At 44.3% G+C, this 20549-nt stretch overlaps 1 protein-coding gene across 21 annotated transcripts in view; it reads left to right on the top strand.

Moving 5' to 3' along the window:
* The window catches only part of GRIP1 (glutamate receptor interacting protein 1), a 1044357-nt gene that overhangs the window by 645306 nt on the left and 378502 nt on the right, over positions 1 to 20549 (top strand). For all 21 annotated transcript variants that reach the window (XM_069229162.1, XM_069229153.1, XM_069229151.1 and 18 more), the window contains exon 2: positions 9669 to 9749. In XM_069229162.1, the coding sequence (XP_069085263.1) occupies positions 9669 to 9749 (81 nt within the window). The remainder of the gene's footprint in view (positions 1 to 9668; positions 9750 to 20549) is intronic.

Here is a 20549-nt window from a genome sequence, read left to right as displayed (position 1 = left end):
TTCGATAGCTGGATGAGTGGGTGAAAGGACGAATGGATGAACAGATGAAATGATTGCAGCGTAAAGGGATGGATGAGTGAGTGAATGGATAGGTTGGTAGACTGGTAAAGGGATGGATGGGAAGGAGGATGGACAGGTAAAAGATGGCAGAATAAAGGTATTGAAGAGTGAGTAAAAAGATCAGTGAATGGATATCAGAGTGGATGGACAAATGTACGGATGGCCGAGTGTATGAATTTATGATGGATGAGTGGATGACAGAATAGATGGATGGATGGTTGAGTGGATGGATGAAAGTGTAGATGGCTTGATGGCAAGGTGGGTGGCACAATGGATGGATGGCAGAGGGGAGGATAGATAGATGGATGGTAGAGTGGATGGATGGCAGGCAGAGGGGATGGATGGACGTACGGATGGATGGCAGACTGGCAAACATGGATGAATGAATGGAGGGCGTGGGAATGGATGGATGTACGGCAGAGTGTATGGATGGATGGCAGATTGGATGAATGAGTAGATTGATGAATGGATGGCAGAGTGGATCGATGGAAGGATGGATGGCAGAGTGGTTGGATAGATGGCAGGATGGATGGATAACAGATTGGATGGATGGAAGGAATAGGGGAAGGTTGAATGAGAGCTTAACAAATAAATGGCTGGCAGAATGTAAAGGCGAAATAGCGGATATCAGCAATTGGATGGATGGGTGAAAGGATGAAGGGGTAGATACTTTGATGGAAGGGACAAGCATGCTCTTCTGGGAAGGGTTGGGCTCACTAGCTATGTACCATCAAAAATGTTACTTCAAAGTACCAGTGATTTTAATTTTCTGGATACTCCATTGAGACCAACCCCTTTGCCCAGCTCAAGTCCCAATAATTGGGTTAAGATACATCAGATAAAGGTGTTGTAGTTGATAAAAAATAATCTCTTTTGCCATAATGACCACCACTATGTCTGCCTGAGTTTCCACGGCGGATTTGGCCACTTGTGGTTTAATAAAAGACGAAGAGGTTTACATACAAGAGGCTGAACATGTTGTTATACTGCTAAACAGCCCCCCACACCCAGTACATTTCAGCCGTAAGTGATGCCTCAGAAGAAGTGACCAGCCCAGTTGGATATCACCTGGTGATATAGGTAGAAAAGCAAAGTGCTTCCTCCTTCCGGTTCCCTTTTCCCAATTGCGACCTTCTGTGATTTTCAGGGGATACTTGCAAATCTACTCACAGTCCTCTAGTATTTTAGATGAGTGTTGGAATGCCTCATATTTGTACTTATGGATACTCAAATGTGTGTGGGTTAAAATTCCGGAGTAGACTTTGTTGTCTGTCTGTCTGTCTCTCTCTCTCTCTCTCTCTCTCTCTCTCTCTATATATATATATATATATATATAGAGAGAGAGAGAGAGAGAGAGATTTTTTTGTTTTTTCACTAGGCTATTTAAATCTACCTCTCCCCCTTTAATGGAAATATTGCTACAAAGGTTGCAGAAAAAAAAAATCAGTTTAGAACAACACATTTTCCACTACTCTAAGAATCATGACTGACCGCCATCAGTTCCCGTGTAGAAACAATTCTTCTCATTTGTGGCTTTAGTCCTGGACATTTACCAAGAAGGTGCAGAGGGCAGAAAGTATTATCTGCTAAGGTGGCCACCTCACCATGCAGTGAGCTGGTAGAGTTAGTTCAGCCTTTGAGTACAGCCGGGGTAGAGAATAATCGGCCAGAGTGAGGTTAATGTGTTGTGACGTGGTAGCAAGACTGAAAACAGGGACGTTCAGAAGTGCCCCCCCCCCCCCCCCCCATAGCATTAGAGGGCTGTAATACTAATCTCGCTCCTTTTTTACATTTATTTCACATGGTACATGGTGGTTTTTTTCTTCCATTCTTTGCCCCATTTAAGGTCTGACTGTAGCTTTAACTGGCTGGCTGCCTTTTTTTTTTTTTTTTTTTTACCACTTATTAACAATAAACATAGACTGGCCTTTGGCTTTTCCTTAAAGCAGTATACATCTTTCACCCCTGCTATTGATTGTTTGGTCTATTATTTCACTGCCTATGGAGTCTTGCTTTGCAGTGCACGAGGGACTATTCTCCATTTAAAAAGTACAGTCCCTCATCACACATAAGAGTTTGTGACATACATACATTATCTATGTTCCACCATCTTTACTGTTACCACCACTGCCTCTATGCACACCACCATTATTACCACCACTACCCTTGCTGTTAACACCGTCACTGCAAGTACCAAAACCATTAAGATTGCCATAATTACTAGCATTCCTACCATTATCATTACCACCAGCATAACCTGTAACACTCCCACCGTCATCACCAGCACGATTGCCACCACCACCACCATAACCATCAGTATCACCACCACACAGTCACTGCCACCACCATCAACATTACCCCACCATTAGCATTACCAACACCATTGTTCCTGCCACCACCACTTCCCTTTCCTCCACTGCAACTACTACCACTATTCTGTATGCTCTTCGACTAATAGAACAGGCATTGTTAAAGCCAGGAGATCTTGCTTTATACTGAAAATGAAAGCCAGACTTATTTGTATTGCCAATGAGGGTTATCAATGGAGGAAAAGCATTGATGCATAGAAATGGCATTATCCTCGTCACTTGGCTACTGTTTTTGACAGTGATACAATAATTCCCACAAATTATAGGCTTTCAAACAATAGGACACAGTTGAAAAGCACACATCATGCATTATTTCATGTTAACAAATAGTTATTAGATATTTTTGCTGGGGTTATCCCATCGCTAAAATGATTTTCTCAGGAAGCAAGTTCAATATACAAAAAACAGAAATGTACTAAATCAAAGTACTACAAAGATCTCTTTAAGTTTTCAAACTTCTATTCTGGTTTTTTTCTCCCTTGTTAGAATGTTTCCACTAACTTTGCTCAGACAGTAAATTCATACCTGTAATTTCTCTAGAAATTTGTACGTTGGACGGACAATCTTCAAAATGTTCACAAAGGTAAAAAAAATAATCCTACAATCCATATCTGCCACAAAACATTGCAAAATACCATCCACCAAAGGAAACCTTTTTGGTTTGGAGGAACACTGACTCCTGTTTTTAGATCCAAACATTAAAATAAATGAGTTTCTGTAATGCCCAAAGGGAATGAGATCATTAACATTTTGTTTATTTTTTAATTTAATAATACTCAATTATTGGTTCTCCTCTACATATAGAGATTCTTAACCAATAACTGTTAAATCACGATATTCCTTGAGGCTATAATCCTATTGTTCAGCTCTCTCTCACAGTGATCTGTGTAAATGCTAGTACTTCCAAGTAAGAACAAGAATTTGCAATGCAATAGGGTCTTGCATTTCTCCGAGTTACAGCTATTAGCAGTTGTAAACTCCCAACCGGATTTTTCTTGCCACATTGAATGGAAAAAAACAGTGCGATCGCGCTGCTACAGTTCACTCGTAGTGAAACCTATTGGCAAAAGTGCAATTATTTACGTAACCGGCAAAAGTGCAATTAACTATGTAACGGGGTCGATGTTATGTACAGCGCTCGACTTCTGCCAAGCGAGATCGCGCTGCGAACAAAAGATAAAAAGTAGTCCACAAACCTGACGGGAAACAGCGAGCCTCGCATGTTTTTAGTACTTGGTCTCTGCGCTCGAGGAGGGCTAACCACTGGAAAAGGCATGACATATGCATGACTTCCACTAATGAAAGCAAGCAGAATTTAACAGGCAAGCCCACGAACCAATGAAAGACACTGACGTGACAAGGGCCGGGGCTCCGAGCCCTTTTCTAACTACTAAAGCGTCTCGCAAGTGAAACGCATGCGACGCATGCTCGACCCTAGAAAAGGTTATTGCTTTGCCAGGTCTTCTCACAGAGAATGAGCGTTCATTGTTGTGTAACTGTAACACACGGAAGAAAGCAGACTTAAGTTTACCTCTAGTTTGGCAAGTTTCCAATTTCATCCAGGTGTTGCAAGTTAAATTGAGGCAAAATATCCAATGGGGAAATGCATTAAACCCACTCAAAACAGAAAGAGGAAAACAAGACAAGTGAACTCATCAGCATTACTGCACCAAGCACACACACACATATATATATATATATATATATATATATATATATATATATATATATAGATAGATAGATAGATAGAGATAGATAGATAGATATATAGATATTTCTTTCTTTCTTTATTTTATAATAAAGTAAACCTGATAAAGGAAATAAATGTCTTTAGCAACTGCTGATCCATAACACCATCCCTGCGTGTATGTTGTTAGCATGCATATGTTTCCCTGCAACTGCTTGTGTGTCTGCATGCCTTTTGGCATGTGTGCGTGGGTGTCTGTAGTTGTGTGTTTCTCGGTGTGTGCTTTTGTGTGGATGTGTGCCTGCATGTGTTTGCGTGCCTTTGTCTCTTGGTTAATGGACCTAGTGACTTGTGTCTTTGTTCCTCTGCGTACATGACTGCGGGGTGGGTAGGTTGTGTGAATATAGATGTGTCTAGTAGTTTTAGACTCTGTGTTTCTTTGTTCATGCACCATAGCCGCCAAGCAAAACCTGTTTGCTTTGTCAGTGCTTGATATAACCTGTTACTCTGCTGTAAAATGGCAATTAAAATCTATTCCTTGACCTCTTGCTGAAAAGGTAAAACAAAGACGCCCAATGCTGGCTCCCTAAGTCGACCACCATGGTGATTGTTGCAGAATATACTGTCTTCCTTGGAAGTGATGTCCTTCCAGTTCCAGTCTTGTCTCGGCCCATGTAGGATATAGAGTTTCCTTTAACTCTCGTTCTGTTTTCCGTGTTACAACCTCAATAGACCTGGCCTGCTTGTACTTGAGTGGTGGTGGTGAACGGTGCGACCAGCAGCAGTTCTCCTGTGTACCACATCTGCAGGAGTGGGGCCCTTGTGCTGAGAAATCAGCATTTCCGTTCAAACATAGCAGACAGTAAGGCTGCAGCGTTACATTTAAGTAAGTACATTCTATTGCTTCAAGCGCCTCCCTGAAACACATCATATATAATATTTATCTTAATGTAGGCATACGTAGTGCAGCTCCACAGTTCAGAAAACCTGGTCCACAGAAATTATAAAAAAAGAGCAGTGTTGTTTATGTGACACACCTGAGGCAGCGGACACTGCTCTGAAGGAAGGGGGCCACAGGCCTCAAACACCGCAGTATGGAGAGAGGCCATTGTCTTCTGGAGGGTGTTAGCTGTGCAGATCAAGGATATTATGCACACATTCATGAAAAGCACAGGGCAATAACATGATGGAGTAAAGTACAACATACCCAAAGGTACTGATAAGCCACCTTGAAATTGAATGTAGTAAGTTGACAGATCGCCTTCTGCAGCACGTTTGAGCCCAGTGCGAGTAACTCCTGTAAACGAGGACTGCGAGGCGAGTCAATCTGAAAAGTGTTAAAGTAGTACGATATACACATATGATTTTCAAAAATTGATTTATAAAAAGTGAGACTAGCCTGCCATAAAAAGAGAGGGTATGGGAGAAGGGTGGAATAAAGTCAATGCACAACAAAGAAATCAAATATTAAACATGCCTCTGTCAGCGTCTTCACCAAGGGAAGTATTTTCCTTCTGCATTGTTGATATTTAAAATGCGCCTTGAAGGTGTGATGGTGCAGCTCTGCACCCTGCATTATATGCAGTGAATTAACGCCCTCTGGATCTTTACCTAGTTGTACCTCTAGTTCCAGGTGGCTTTGCTAGAGTTGTGTAAGGAAGCCAAGCTACGAGGGCACGCGGGGCCCACTGCCCACTTTGTGTGACTAGTATCAGTGCACAGAGGAACTTTGGATGCACCGAAGGTGGAAGGGAGGTTACTGGTGCCCAGGAGGTACTCTACATTTGGAGTGTTGCATGAGGCAGAATATTTTATTGTGAACCTCCCCCACCTATTCCAAGGGTAGTGGTGTTTGGAATTTATTAGTAAATGCATGTCTCACTAAGAAAAATCTAACAAAAATGTATGGAGTTGTGAAGTGGTGACTATAAGTTGCACTTGGGAGTTGGACCCGAGGATGCATAGGAGTCTCACTGGACTGCATGTGCTCTTGATGCGTCTCTGCTATTGTCATTCTAATAAAACATTTGCAGGAAACGTGGTTAAAGCCCCGGGGAATCCTGCTCCTTTTTGCTGCTCTTATTGGTGGTGTAGGTTTAGAACTCGTCAAGTGGTCCTCTGTGACCCGGAAGCATTCTTGCAGTCAGAGGCCAACAGAAAGCCCTTTGCTTAGCTTTCATCCTCTGTCATTGTCACTCTCAGTCACATCTTTTCAAAACTGTTCAGAGCTCATCGGGTTTAAAAGAATGCTTCATGCAACAGAAGTTCTCACTTTGAGAGCAGAAAGGAATCGCCCGTATCATTTGGGGATTTGGGGGATATTATTTCAGAGGTTTATTACCAGTTGAGCTGCAGTCCTAACTAAGCTTTTTATAGACACCAGGAAACACAAAATCCTTGAATTTGCATACTGGAACACGGAGTACCAAGACGTGCTTGCTGTTTCAGCTTAAGGGTTTTATGGACTGCAGATTTACCAGTGGCAGATTTTAACAGCCCCCAAGTTGAAGCTAACTCTGGAAGTCCTGCATGTTGAACGGGGATGCTGTGTACTGCCGGAAGGGAAGGCTGCTGAGACCAGCACGAGATCTGTCCTGCTTCTCACCCCTTCTCACTGACAACACGTCCTTCCGCCTGGGGCCGTCTTCCTCGATATCTGACATGTTCCTCGATTTAAAACCCACTTGCTGCCTCTCTGAGGGCTGCAGTCCTCCCCTCCCCATATTATATGAAGATACTAAGCTACCCCAGTAACCCTTGGCTGTCAATAATACCAGTGTATCTGAAATACTGAGGTGTTTAATGGGACTGGGCATGTCTTCTGCTTCCCCAGTCTTCGAGTGATCTTTTTGTAGGATTACATGCACGTGCTTATTTTATTTTACACTAATCCTAAATACTGCACACAGCATGCATCCCCAGGGATGTCCCCAGGGATGTCTGACAGCATCACTGGTGTACAGAAATAAACGCTATCTCTGTGGCCCGGCAGCATCTTGCGTGTGGACATTCTCCTGGCTCTGGTACCTCTGCTAATCTGAATAGTTGTATCTAGATCCGTCTTGGGCCCCTACTTCGGCCTGAAGCTGTTCCTCACCCGTTCTTCATGCAGAATTCCAAACGCTAGTTGCTGAGTGTTAGCACCTTTGTCAGAGACGCAACAACCCAGTACTTAGCAATATTCCTACTAGAAAATCTCCCCTTGACCAATTGGGACTATGGATTATGAGTATTTACAAAATCATAGATATAATAAAGAGTACGAATGTAGCCAATAAAAAAACATACAAAAGGACTGTGCACTCAGTGTGCTGATGCCTATGCTAAAGCCCTTAACAAGATCCACATCCTTGTTCAAACCCCAGAACCGTCATACCAGCTCACCCGACATGATAGTTCAACCAACAGTCCAGCCATTCAAGGAAAGAATTGTGGCTCAAAGTGCAGTGGCCAGCAGAGCCATGGGCCATGAATTCGTCACATTAAAATAGCCCCCTTCTTGACACTGAGTCACATAAACCTATGTGCTTGGACTAGTCAAAACTTGCAAACTGAACGGATGTCTACTTTGGCCATCCAGATCACTTAACACATTACCTTTGAGTTCATCGTCACAACAATGAGGATTTGCACTATCTTAGTTACATTTTAACTTTGGTGGAACTTACTTTTAAGACATTGGCATACATGTGAGGCGTGTGCAGGAAGATGACAGATCTTTACCACAGTCTGCATCTTTAAGTTCACAAAAAGTTGAGGAACGATTTGATGTACTGCCTGCCACCTTGTCAGCATGCTCATTTTCAAATAAATCTTTTGCTTTGCCATTTTCCTGTTATTTTTTATGACCATTAGACTACTAACCAGATTGATAAATATGAAAAAATGGATGTTGGATATGCCAGAAATAGCAGAGGGGTGAATTGATCAGTTACCCCCTCTCATGCTGTGACTAGGAGTGTACAACGTTTTCTCACATCTTGCTAATTCATTTAGCGTGACCACCATAGCGGTGTATGGGTGGTGTCAAGAATGATTGAGAAAGCACTTTCACACCAGTTATTGAGTTATCTTACCAACTGACTTAGAGACATTTACACCGTAAATGCAGAACTATGTCACTGTATTGTAAAGAAAGGAAAATGACCTTGAGAAGAGTACTTCTAACATTAAAGCTGTTGGCCCTCCCCTGAAGTCCCAAGGATATCTCACCTTACATAGGGATGGTGAGCTGTGCTGACAGTTAATTCAGGTAAGCTGGTGGTTCTTGGACTAGGTATTAAGGGCCTGATTTAGACTTTGGTGAATGGAGTCTCCACCATTGCCATAGTGGAGCACGTTACTTCTTCCATGGCTATGGTACCATACCCCCAAAATGTAGAGAGGTTCTCCAGCCTAGTGGACATCTCTTGCATTCCTAGGAACCACCATCATGGTGGTTTCTGAAAATGCATAGTAATTTACACAGATGGGTCTGTCGAGATAATGGATACTTACATCAAACTTTCAACATTTGTTTGTTTGAAAAACAATCATAAAGCTGGATTTTTGTTTTAAATAAAGACAAATGACCCCCACCACCATGGGTGAGTTTTCTTCCATGGCTTGTGGGTCATTTTGCAGTTTTCACTGCCGGTGACAGACAGTGAAAACGTGCCATTAATTCGCTCACTCAGAATAGGGTAGGTGGATAAATGGCAAAACCTCTGACTGCGGGCCATCAGAGGCGTTCGTGGACAGCAGAGACTATTCCATCTCCGCCACCAACAAAGTAAAGCCTTACAAAGGAGAACCCTCTCAGGCAGACTTTAAATCAAGCCCATTGTCTGTGAGTCCGATCTTGGAACTGGGATATTCTTGCATTGTGCATCACCATAGGTCATGTGGCTGCATTTAACAATATAATATGTAGACCTTAAGGAGAGTGCCCCCTGGTGTTCAAGGAAACTCATTGTCGCTTTTCAACAAAAACTGTGAGTAAGCAAAAGTAGTTTCTGGCTCTGTTGGACTGAACTTAAAGTGCTCATCATGTACTTGGATCGAGAGAAATATTTTTTCATGAAAGACAACAATACTCCCCCTTTTCCCCGTTACATCTAATATTAGTGATGCAAAAACCTGTTGCCATCCCACTTATGGGCTATTCATCAGTTGCAGGCCGGGTAATTACTAACAATCTGTTTTATGCAGATTTCAAAGAGCCTCATTATGAGGCTCTGAATGGGGAAGCTATTCCGTCCTTGTAAATTTAGACACATTAGTCAATTGTTTTCAGTGCTGTCAGCGTTGATGAAAACAAGGTTCATTGGAAACTTCCCCGTCCTCCGGAGTCGCATCTCCTGGTAATGGCGTCAACGCGACAAACTGATGGTGCCTTGATGTTTTGCGGATGCGTTAATGACAGTCTTGTTTGTGGCATCGGCTTCATAATTATGCGTTTATTGTCTTAGCACACAAAAAGCAGATGCAGCTGTCACACCAAGAAAAACGTGTTATGAGTACTTTCCCTTAAATCTTAGGAGTCTAAAAACTTTTTCTTCTGTTTCTCGCAGATGAGGGGCCATACAGCAAATCAGCCAATCAGATGAAGGCCACCGATGGAGCCCTGGCGGTTAGAAGACAGAGCATTGCAGGTATGGCTGCTTTGTTGGCCAAAGTATGTTAGTGTGGTTTAACCTGCGCGAGAGGCGAAGTTGCATACCATTTTCTCCCATGCACGTGTCTTTGTAAATATATGCTGCTTCTTGCATGTGCTCAAGCGTTTTAATAAATGTGCCATAAATCACAATGATGTGCCCACGCAAGGAAACTGGTGGGGTCAACAATAGGACATTTAATAAGTGATAAATCGGATGTTGCCACATTTGATTCTCAAGAAAATATGCTTAACTGGCACCCACGGACAAGCGAGTTTGGAAAGAAAAATTGACTGTGTTTAAAATGAGCTGACTATTGGGAATGCTGTTGCTGCTAAAACAGAGGAGAATGTTCACACTCGAAACGCCATCCCCCTTTTGCCCTGCAAGCTACCAGCTCTGCCGAGGGAGACAATTTCACTCCTTCATACATGTAAAGACTATGGCGCTCTGTCTTAATACAACCATAGGCCTCACAGGGCCTGATGGACTCTCCACAGCACAGAGAGGCTGCTGGCCATTCAGTGGGAAGCAGAGGCTGCTCGACTTTCCCCAGCAAGTGAGGCTGTTTACTTTTCCATGGAGATAGATTGTGCTACCTGTGATAGAGGGGGATCTGAATCTGGGTACCGGGATCCCTTGCCCGCTTATTAAACACACCTTTGTTGTGGCTCGACACAAGTCTCAGCAGACCTTTTCTCAACACAAGTTATCGATGGCACAAGCAGATTACAGTCCCATAGAGAAATGTGTGTGATGTTCAAACCGTGCCATTAATTTAGAAGTAAAAATAACAACACAATAAAATTCACAAACACATTTGAAAAAGAGAGACAATGTAATAAGCAAAAAGACACCAAAAACAATGAATAACAGACAAGGGGAACATGAGACACACATGTTTGCCATTTTAAGGCAAAGAGCTCTCAGAAAAATAAAAATAAAGCACCAATGACAAATATCAGTTCATGATGAGCCAGGACCTAGGCATGATTTCAGGCCAACAGCAATGGACCCCCAGGGGTCATCCCTGGCAACCTTGAAGCCGGGCACTGTATTTCATAAGTGTAATAATGCTTGAAGAAGAAGCCATTGTGTCTGCATTTACTAAAAGGATATTACTACACACCTTGGGAATGAGTCACAAATATCTGAGCTGGCACAAATTGGTAAGTAGGGCATCTTACACCCTTCCCCTTATCCCACATTCACGAACTCATTACTGTTGCTATGAGCGCTATGAAAGAATAATTAATATTCATAGGTCCCACTGCTCCTTCCCAAGAAGATTCAGAACAATTGTGTTATCATTTGAGGTACCAAATGTGTAATTTACAGTATATGCTACACTCAAGGTTCACGCAAGTCGAGGGTATGAAGCTGCAAAATGAATCTGCAGTTGAAATCTTTCGGTTGCACAGCAATCTCTTGCAGAACTGGGAATGGAAGCTTTAGTGAGCCCTAAAAAAATAGATTTTTACCTGGAGTGGCCTACTCAGAGGTAACCACCCACCTTCTGTTATATTATTTACAGGGCTGTGGAAGTATAGCACAAATCACACAGTTTACATTATGAAATGGGAAGAAAATGTGAAAAATCAGTTTAGAAATTGGAATCTAAAAAATCAAAAAGACAGAAAAAAATAGTATCGGCCCCCTCCCCTCTGATGGACGTGCCAGTCCTGACTTGCAGGCATTTGATGGTGAACACAAGGCATGCATGGTAAGGCGGAGTCCTGAGCTCTGTATGAACGATGCGTTTTGATTATTAAAGGTCTGCAGCAGGGTATAAACTAGCATAACCTTTTTTAGTCATGAAAACGTCCCTGAGCCAATCCTTTTTCTGAAAGTGAGCATTCCTCCGTCCAGTCCCTTACCCCAGTGAGCAGGAGTTGAAGGCTGCCACACACATTAGGCGCCTCAGCCGAGCCCGGTAGTGTCAGATGGACGCATTATTCATAGCGCTTGAGTGACTCTCCTTTTGGTCATCCGGCCACATGGCACAGCACTGGGGAGCAAAGGTCCTGGGTGCAATGTTTTGTGAAAAATTCGATATGAGTAAGCAATCAACTAGCCTTTTCTCGAATAACTAGAAAACTGAGCTCTATTCCAATCACTGGTATTTCATTCATGAGATTGTATCTGAAGCCAGTACTTTTTGTTGTGTGTAAATAGTTGTCAGAGGACGATGCTGGTCCACCAGATAGGTAGGCTTGCCTTTACAGTGGGATGGTTGCCTGTCGCCGTAGAGGTGCCGACTAATGAATGTGTTAACCCACTGACGGCAAATGAATAGTGCTTGTTTTATGATGGGTAAACTCCAGAGTAAATAAATCATTCACAGAGTTGGTGCCATCTTAAATGACCTAACAAGAAAATGCAAACTGCAGCGTTGAATCATTGTGCAGATTACAATTGCAACATCCAAGCTTACGGTGGCAAATTAAATAGCAATTAAATGTAATAGTCCTTAAATAATAATGATATTGAGATGATATTGAGAATAGGCACACTTGTATATCTTGAGCCATAGCCTGGAATGCTTGTGGGCATTGATGTTAAGAGCAACACCCAATTCATTGGTACTCGTACTGTTGACCTTCTACAAATCAGAGCGAGAGGAGCCCCTACTAGACTGTTATGTGAAATCTCTACTTAAAGCACAAATTCAGCAGTGAATGCTGTAACCACTGTAGTTAGTTTTCTTATCTGGTTCAAGGCTGCAGGGCATTAGTAGGTTTGCACGTGGGCACTTATTTAGAAAGATCTCAGATACGACAATGTGGGTGTACTATTGTTGGAAACAGTGTGTTGAACCACAAGAGTTGCTCAGCAGAAGAGGATATGCAGAAGAGCAATCCTGACAACAGTCACCTGCAGCATAGATTTTCCTTGTTAAGTACCTGCTGCCAGTTCCTAATTTTCAGGTGGGCTTCCAAGCAAGTGTGGGATGGGGGGGGGGGAGGAGTACCTAATTTTTGGGGACCAGCACTAATTTTTCCACTTCAAATATCGACCAGGGGGAAGAGTGGGAAAACATACAGATCGGAAGGAGGGAGGAAGAGAAAGACGCCAAAACCATCACAAAGGGCGAAAGAACAAACTTGCACCAGTGGCGGCCGACACAAATTAAAAGTGGTGGGGCGGGTGGAGGGGGCACAGGGGAGTGTATGTGGGGGGGGTGTTTATTAATAAAAAAATAAATAAATAAAAACACTTACCTGGTGCTGCCGGCCGCCTCGCCCTCCTCTGCTTCCTGGTCCCAGCAGTCCCTGGGACAGCCTCAGAGACTCTCCGTGCAATCCCCATGTTGCTCTCATTACCAAGCATGAGAGCAGTGCGGGGATTGGACTCAGTCGGCTAGTTTACCGCTCGCTCGGGCACAATGAGTCTATGCTGTTTCTCTAACCCAGCTGTGCAAAACAGCTGGGGTGGAGAAACCTAACTGTGCATGTCTGTTTGGCCGGCCTAGAACGGCCAGCCAAACTGACTTGCGCTCTTAAGTGCACACCGCTACTCCACTCCTCCTCCGAACTCACATGGCCTGGCCCTGGCCCTCCCTGCACACGCTGGCTCAGCCAGCAGCTGAAAAATAAAACGATAATAAAATATTGTTTTATTTTTCACCTACTGGCTCTGAGCCAGTGGGGCAATGCTCCTCCACCATTTTGGAGGAGCCGCCGCTGACTTGTACGAGTGAGCTAAAGAGGTAGGGATTGTCTGGCAGTTAATTAAAGTGGCACAAGGTGGTTTTAAGACTATCGGCCTTGGTATTCAGTGTGCCGGGAGCTTCTGAGGATAACTTTGGGCACCAGCACTTCATTTATAAATTAAGCACTGACTGCTGGAGTCCAAGCAAGGAGGATCTGTGTGTTCAGCCATTGCAAGTGTTTCTCTGGTGCTGCCTCCCCTTCAGTCTGCCGGAAGCGGTAATTGTCCCGCAGTGGTAAAGAGGACAACAGTATCAATAGAAAGGACCAGGCCTTCTGGGAGAGTGACTATCTATGCCGCCCTGCGTGGGCTCCCTGGGGCATGAGGAGATGTTTGGTGATTGAGCCGCTATCAGCATGAGCACCAAAGTGAAGCAAGCGCTCCTGCGCACGCAGCCTCGTAGAAGCATTGTTTACCAATGTGGCAAGCACCAAAGATGAGTGTAATCTTGCATCGTCGAAACTGCCCCTTTTGGCGTGTCATCTACCCATAAGACATGCTCCCACAAGCCTTCCCAAAAACCCCCTTTAACTTAGCCTGGTTGTTGTGATGGGTCAGCTGGCATTGAAATTACACTTACAGTGCTGTGGTCCCAGTAGGGAAGTGGTTGTCTGTCCACTGAAAGTGAGGGCCGTCAGACTGCAGGCCCATTAGCCTAGCAAAGCCTGCAAATATGTTAAAGTGATTGGCATTCGAGCTTGAGCAGTGATGTTATGCTTTTCCCGGGGAAGTGAATATCTTTATAACTAAAAAATATAATGAAGCTAATCTGCTGTCTTTTTTCCAAGGAAAACCACACACAAATCTGGTTGATGTATGTTTCCTTTTTTTGTTAGATCACTCTTGTGTTTACACTTGGCTGGGTTGACCGTGAGATGCTGTTGCGTGTTTGTCATGTTATGACTTCTGATCATATTTTCCATGCTGCATCTCAGAATTCAAGTTGCTATTCCTGTAGCACTGTTTGGTCAGTGCATTTGGGTGTGATGATTGCACTGCTGCTGTTCGTGTGTGTGTGTGTGTGTGTGTGTGCGTGCACGCGCACATTCATGCTAGGCCGCAGCTGGTGGGTCTATTACCAGTTTCCTGTGTGTGCAGGAAGCGTGCAATGACATTGCATTTGCATGCAGTACCAGCGGCGCCTTAAGGAAGCTTGCACTGCCTCTGCACGGGCTGTACATACCAGCAGTGTATGAAGTAAGCTTGCACTCCCTCTGCACGGGCTGTACATACCAGCAGTGTATGAAGGAAGATTGCACTGCCTCTGCATGGGCTGTACGTACCAGCAGTGTATTAAGGAAGCTTGCACTGCCTCTGCACGGGCTCTCTGTACCAGCAGTGTATGAAGGAAGATTGCACTGCCTCTGCACGGGCTCTACGTTCCAGCAGTGTATGAAGGAAGCTTGCGCTGCCTCTCCACAGGCTCTATGTACAAGCAGTGTATGAAGGAAGCTTGCACTCCCTCTGCACGGGCTGTACATACCAGCAGTGTATGAAGGAAGCTTTCACTCTCTCTGCACGGGCTGTACATACCAGCAGTGTATGAAGGAAGATTGCACTGCCTCTGCACGGGCTGTACATACAAGCAGTGTATGAAGGAAGCTTGCACTCCCTCTGCACGGGCTGTACATACCAGCAGTGTATGAAGGAAGCTTGCACTCCCTCTGCATGTGCTGTATGTACCAGCAGTGTATGAAGGAAGCTTGCACTGCCTCTGCACGGGCTCTCTGTACCAGCAGTGTATGAAGGAAGATTGCACTGCCTCTGCACGGGCTCTACGTTCCAGCAGTGTATGAAGGAAGCTTGCGCTGCCTCTCCACAGGCTCTATGTACAAGCAGTGTATGAAGGAAGCTTGCACTCCCTCTGCACGGGCTGTACATACCAGCAGTTTATGAAGGAAGCTTGCACTCCCTCTGCACGGGCTGTACATACCAGCAGTGTATGAAGGAAGATTGCACTGCCTCTGCACGGGCTCTACATACCAGCAGTGTATGAAGGAAGCTTGCACTCCCTCTGCACGGGCTGTACATACCAGCAGTGTATGAAGGAAGATTGCACTGCCTCTGCACAGGCTCTACATACCAGCAGTGTATGAAGGAAGCTTGCACTGCCTCTCCACAGGCTCTATGTACAAGCAGTGTATGAAGGAAGCTTGCACTCCCTCTGCACGGGCTGTACATACCAGCAGTGTATGAAGGAAGCTTGCACTCCCTCTGCACGGGCTGTACATACCAGCAGTGTATTAAGGAAGCTTGCACTGCCTCTGCACGGGCTCTCTGTACCAGCAGTGTATGAAGGAAGATTGCACTGCCTCTGCACGGGCTCTACGTTCCAGCAGTGAATGAAAGAGGCTTGCGCTGCCTCTCCACAGGCTCTATGTACAAGCAGTGTATGAAGGAAGCTTGCACTGCTGTTGCCCTGATACAGATATTCTGAATTAATGAATGCTTGCAGTGCTGCAGCACATATTCTATACCTTCTTGAGTAAAGCAAACCTTCCTTCTTACTTTCTAGGCTGCGTCGTATCTGTAGATGAGGGAAGCTCCCTAATGTGTGTTGAAGTAGTTCCTTTGATGCGAACTAAGATTCTAGCGTGTGAGTTGTGAACGGAGGCAGTCTGCCTTCTGCTACCCAGATTGTGCTTTCTGCAAGGAGCACATACTGCTGCTCCTCAAGTCACACTTTTTCTTGTGTGCTTGCTGATTCTGGCAAAAAGCCGGGTTGCAATCACCTGGATGCGTCAAGGGGGGTGGTGGATGTGGCTGAATGGGCACTGGCTGAGGAGATCCGCCTGAGGCGTTGTAAGTGAAACGATCGAGTTGAAGAGGATCTGGAGGTGTGGTGGTGGGGGGGGGGGTATCCTCACCAAGTTCACAGATCCTGGGGTTTCTCACTCGGCCTCCTCCCCCGAAGAGGAGGAACTGGGCAATGATGGAAACACACGACTCCACTTACATTGACTGTTTGAGTTTCTTGTTGACAATTCCGGATCCTGTGTATTTTTACCACCATTTACACATGTGAAGAAGAATTGGGGGTATCTTGGGGATATCTTCATAATGAGTCCCTGATTTGCATTATATGTACATGTTTCATGCGCCTGTGACATTGTTCCAATGGCTGTTTTATTTCGTTTTTGTTTGTTTCCTCTCACAGTGTTGACAACCACTGTCATAAATGCAAAAATAATGTTCTTAAAAAGACATGTTCAGTGTGGTTACATACATGTGTGATAAGTCTTCAACTATAGAATACTCCAAAGTTTGGGCTTTGTCAATCCTTTAAAAAAAAAAAAAAACATGACTTCCCTTGGGAAGAATCCTTCCAACAAAGGGCAGCCTTGCTCCGTATGAGGCTAATATTACATTTTCACACATTCTGTTAGCTTACGGTCCAGTTTTACAAGCACTCCTGCAACTTTGCCCCCCACCCCCTTTAGCCCTAGAACATGGCGCATCATTTAGATGCAGGTGGCATGAAGATTCTTGCCAGTTTCCCTTCATCGCACCACCTTGGCGTCGGTAGGGACAGGAAGACTCTACCAAGACCTCTGGAAGGAGGAAAGTTGTCAGGACACTGTAGAACATCAGTAAAGACCAAGCTCCGAGTGTGTAGTTGATGTTGACGCTTTACAGTTGTCGGCCACATGTCCTGGGAGGAAGCAGGGGTTTACTCGGGTCCATGTGGCAGAGACCGGCTGTACCCCTCAAAGGGCTTTATGCACAAGGCTATGAGTATCTGTGAGATATGGGACTCAGGTGGCACTCACCACCTTCTGTAGGGGTTGGAGAACCCATTATTTTTTTCAGTTCACCATTTATGGGAAGGTGAAGTGTCCATAGTCATCTGCAAGAGATCTACTTGAAGCATCAGAGAGTCGACTAAATAGTTGAGCACCCGAGCACGTGACAGCACCAGTGTTGTTAATTTGGCTCAAAAGAGGTCTTTACCTACATTTACTAAGGAAACGAAAAAGAGGCGAGGAGACAGTTTCAAGTGACATTGAGACAAAGGTTCTTCCTAGGAGACAGACAAATTACCAGGCTGAGATTGTGGCAAATGAGTTTGCTGCTACGTAGGCGAAGGTTAACAGCTCGTGATCTCCTGAAATTGAAATTTACGATATGTACCACAGTGAATTCATTCGTTCCAGCAGACAATGTTGTTTCGCAAGAGGATTGTCCCTGATAGGGGTGCTAGATTGATTAAAAAGGGGATGATTTATGGATCAAGAATAGATTGAACAAAACAACGACATCTCCTATCAGTGATTTTAGACCGTGCCTGCGACACCTGTGCATTCACATGCAGTGCAAACTAGTGATGGGGATAATTAATGTCTGAATGAGAACACAGGTGTGACACAGGCGCCATATTTTGCTCAGATGGAGGAGCCCTTAGAAAAATGTAACTTTGACAGGAAAATGTTTTTCAAACTCACCTTTTGAGAAATATTCAAGACATGTCACATGCATGCACTTTAAAAACATATCAGTCAGACAATGTATAGACAGTATACACTGGTTATCAACAGACAAGGCAGTACATAGGTACAGTCTTCTCATATGGGTAGTGCCTTTTATAGTAAAGCAGTCAATGAGTGTCACATCATAGTCACATTATACTAATATAAACGGGCAATAGTATATGACCAAGGGTAGTCTCCACTATATAAAAGGTAACTGTTAGAGAACATTTCGACTGACTTCACTATTATAATCCATCAAATGCATGCACCCTTAGCAGAATAATTGAAAAAAAGAAACTTCGAGTCCATGTCGCAAAATGATTACATTCTTTGTCTCAATAGTTTTAGTTTCTTTGTTTTTGAGGTATGGACCTGATAATATAAAGCAACTTAGGTTTTAGGGGGTTTATGTATTCCCCCCACAGAGAAGATTGCTATCATGATTACTTTCATGCACAAATATTCAGTTTATATAAGATCTCACAGTGAGCAGGTTCAGAAGTCATTGATATATTTCGTTGGACAACCGAGATGGGCTTAGGGAAAGGACTAATTCATAATCAAGTGTACAAAGACTTCCTTACAATTTTAGTCAGCAGTTTGCTCAGAATGGGCGCCCAGCCAGAAATTGGTGGAAAATTAATGCTTCTGGGGAAAAAAGAAATTTCAGTACGTTCGTTATCGAGGGTTGAGGAATATTAATGTCTTCGACTAACAGGGCTGATGGGAAACCCAGCACTTTTTCACACACTGGAAGCATGAAGATCCCAAGAAGTCAAAAATACTTTATGTGCTAGAAAATAAAGGATCAGACAACAGTGCTTATATTTAGAGCTAATCATGGGATCCAAGACATCTCACAAGGTAATAGTCAGTGTAATTCATTCAGAAAGCGATAGAGAAGGCTTCAGGTTTAACCTAGTTGCAGGGGGTGAGTGGGTTTGGTCACCAAAGTAGTTTGTCTTGGAAATGATGGGGAGCCCGATGAACTCTGAGTTCCCGGATGCATTAATCATGTGGGCCCATACTAGGCTAGGACACACAAACATCCAGATCAGTCATCTAGCTTGGGATCGGGAATCATTGTAGGCCAACAAGGTGCTCCACAACTGCACAGCCATGCAAGGTCAGTGGGACCTCCGAAGTGTGGCTCAGAGCCTCTTCTTTTGGCACCTCTGCAGAAGAAGCTGGTGATGGGTGCACGCTTAGGCCACACCACACGGAGTACAGTGGGCATTAAAAGGAGAAACCCCCTCAGTTGTAAAGCCAGCACTGGTGCAGAGGAGCAAGTGCACCAGGCGGAGACGCCACCTTGGTGTAGGCTGAGGTGCACTTGACCGTGAAAGCTGTTCATCTTCTGTCCCTCGTTATGGGTAGGAATGATTTGTAGGCATTCTGAAGTCAGACATGCTGGGTCACGTGACTTGCTGGGAGCAGAAGTAGCACAACATTGGAGGGGCTGTTGGTTTAGTCCGAGCCTTGAGGGAACAGGCATCATCACACTGCTTCAGTCATCCAGGACGGCACCACAGCACCACACTGGTCTTGTCGAGGCGAAGTCTTCAAAGTGCTGTATCAGTTCTAAGTTTATAGTCTCAGTTTCGGGTGGTTGGGCAGTAGCCCGCTGCCAAACAGAATAACTGCACTGCTCAGTTGTTTGGTGCAAGTTATTTGAGAGTGCTGGCTTTGCATTCATTTCCCACTGTGAGGAGGGAGAGATTTTGCATGGAAGTTATCCTGCTTGCAGCATGCAATGGAGTTACCTGACCACATGCTACCATCTATATTTTTCCAGGTGACACAGCGTCGGCAGGATTTTTCTGTTTGCAGACCAGAAAGCTCCCTTGATTAAAGTAGTGGTTGTTGGAGATGGGTGTGACCCCCACAGTTTTTCTTTTGGCAGTGTTCAGCCTCCATTTGCTGGCAGAGCTAATTCACTCTCTGTGCAAACTTGTCATGTCCTTAGGTTATGTACCATTTTTATAATGCCTGGTAACATCCTCTACATTTTGCTTGCAGTAAGCACCATATGAATACAATGAAATTAAAATGAAGATGTAGAAACTGTGTCACGCACAGGGTTGTTGTTGTCTGCGATTATCTTCTGGGGAAAGCAAAAAGGAGGGCCCAGTAGTGCTTCTAATCATACTTTAACCACAACTTACTCCATCATTATGTTGTTCAGAATCACTCTTTGTGTAAATGTTAGTCCCAAATACTGGAAGGAGGTCTGTGGATCTTTACAGGGAGCCCGGAAGGCAACTCCCAAAGTGTAACCCCCGTAAATGTATATTCGGCCCCAAATTGAGCTCACCATCATGGAGGTCAGAGGAGTACCCCCTTCGAAAGAGCCCCAGGTGTCCATATGTCTCGTATTTCAAAGAGCACCAAGGGTGTCCCTTGGGGAGCTCTAGGTTCATTGTCCAGGAGTTCCCTATAAGAGGAGAAACCATTTGCATAGCCACAGAATCAAAATACAGGCAACTCTGGAGAAAAGAAGCAATTAATGGCGGGATGGAGCGCTTGAGCAAAACAGCTGTGGTCTTCCATCTTGCAGTGCTTTTAAATTCCTCTGTAAATAAAAGCCATTGGCCACCTTTAGCTGCAGGGGGATAAC

Source organism: Pleurodeles waltl, chromosome 4_1 (genome assembly GCF_031143425.1).
Source record: "Pleurodeles waltl isolate 20211129_DDA chromosome 4_1, aPleWal1.hap1.20221129, whole genome shotgun sequence".
NCBI lineage: Eukaryota > Metazoa > Chordata > Amphibia > Caudata > Salamandridae > Pleurodeles > Pleurodeles waltl.
Note: the sequence above shows the minus strand (reverse complement) of the source record. Positions and strands in the feature narration are given on the sequence as shown.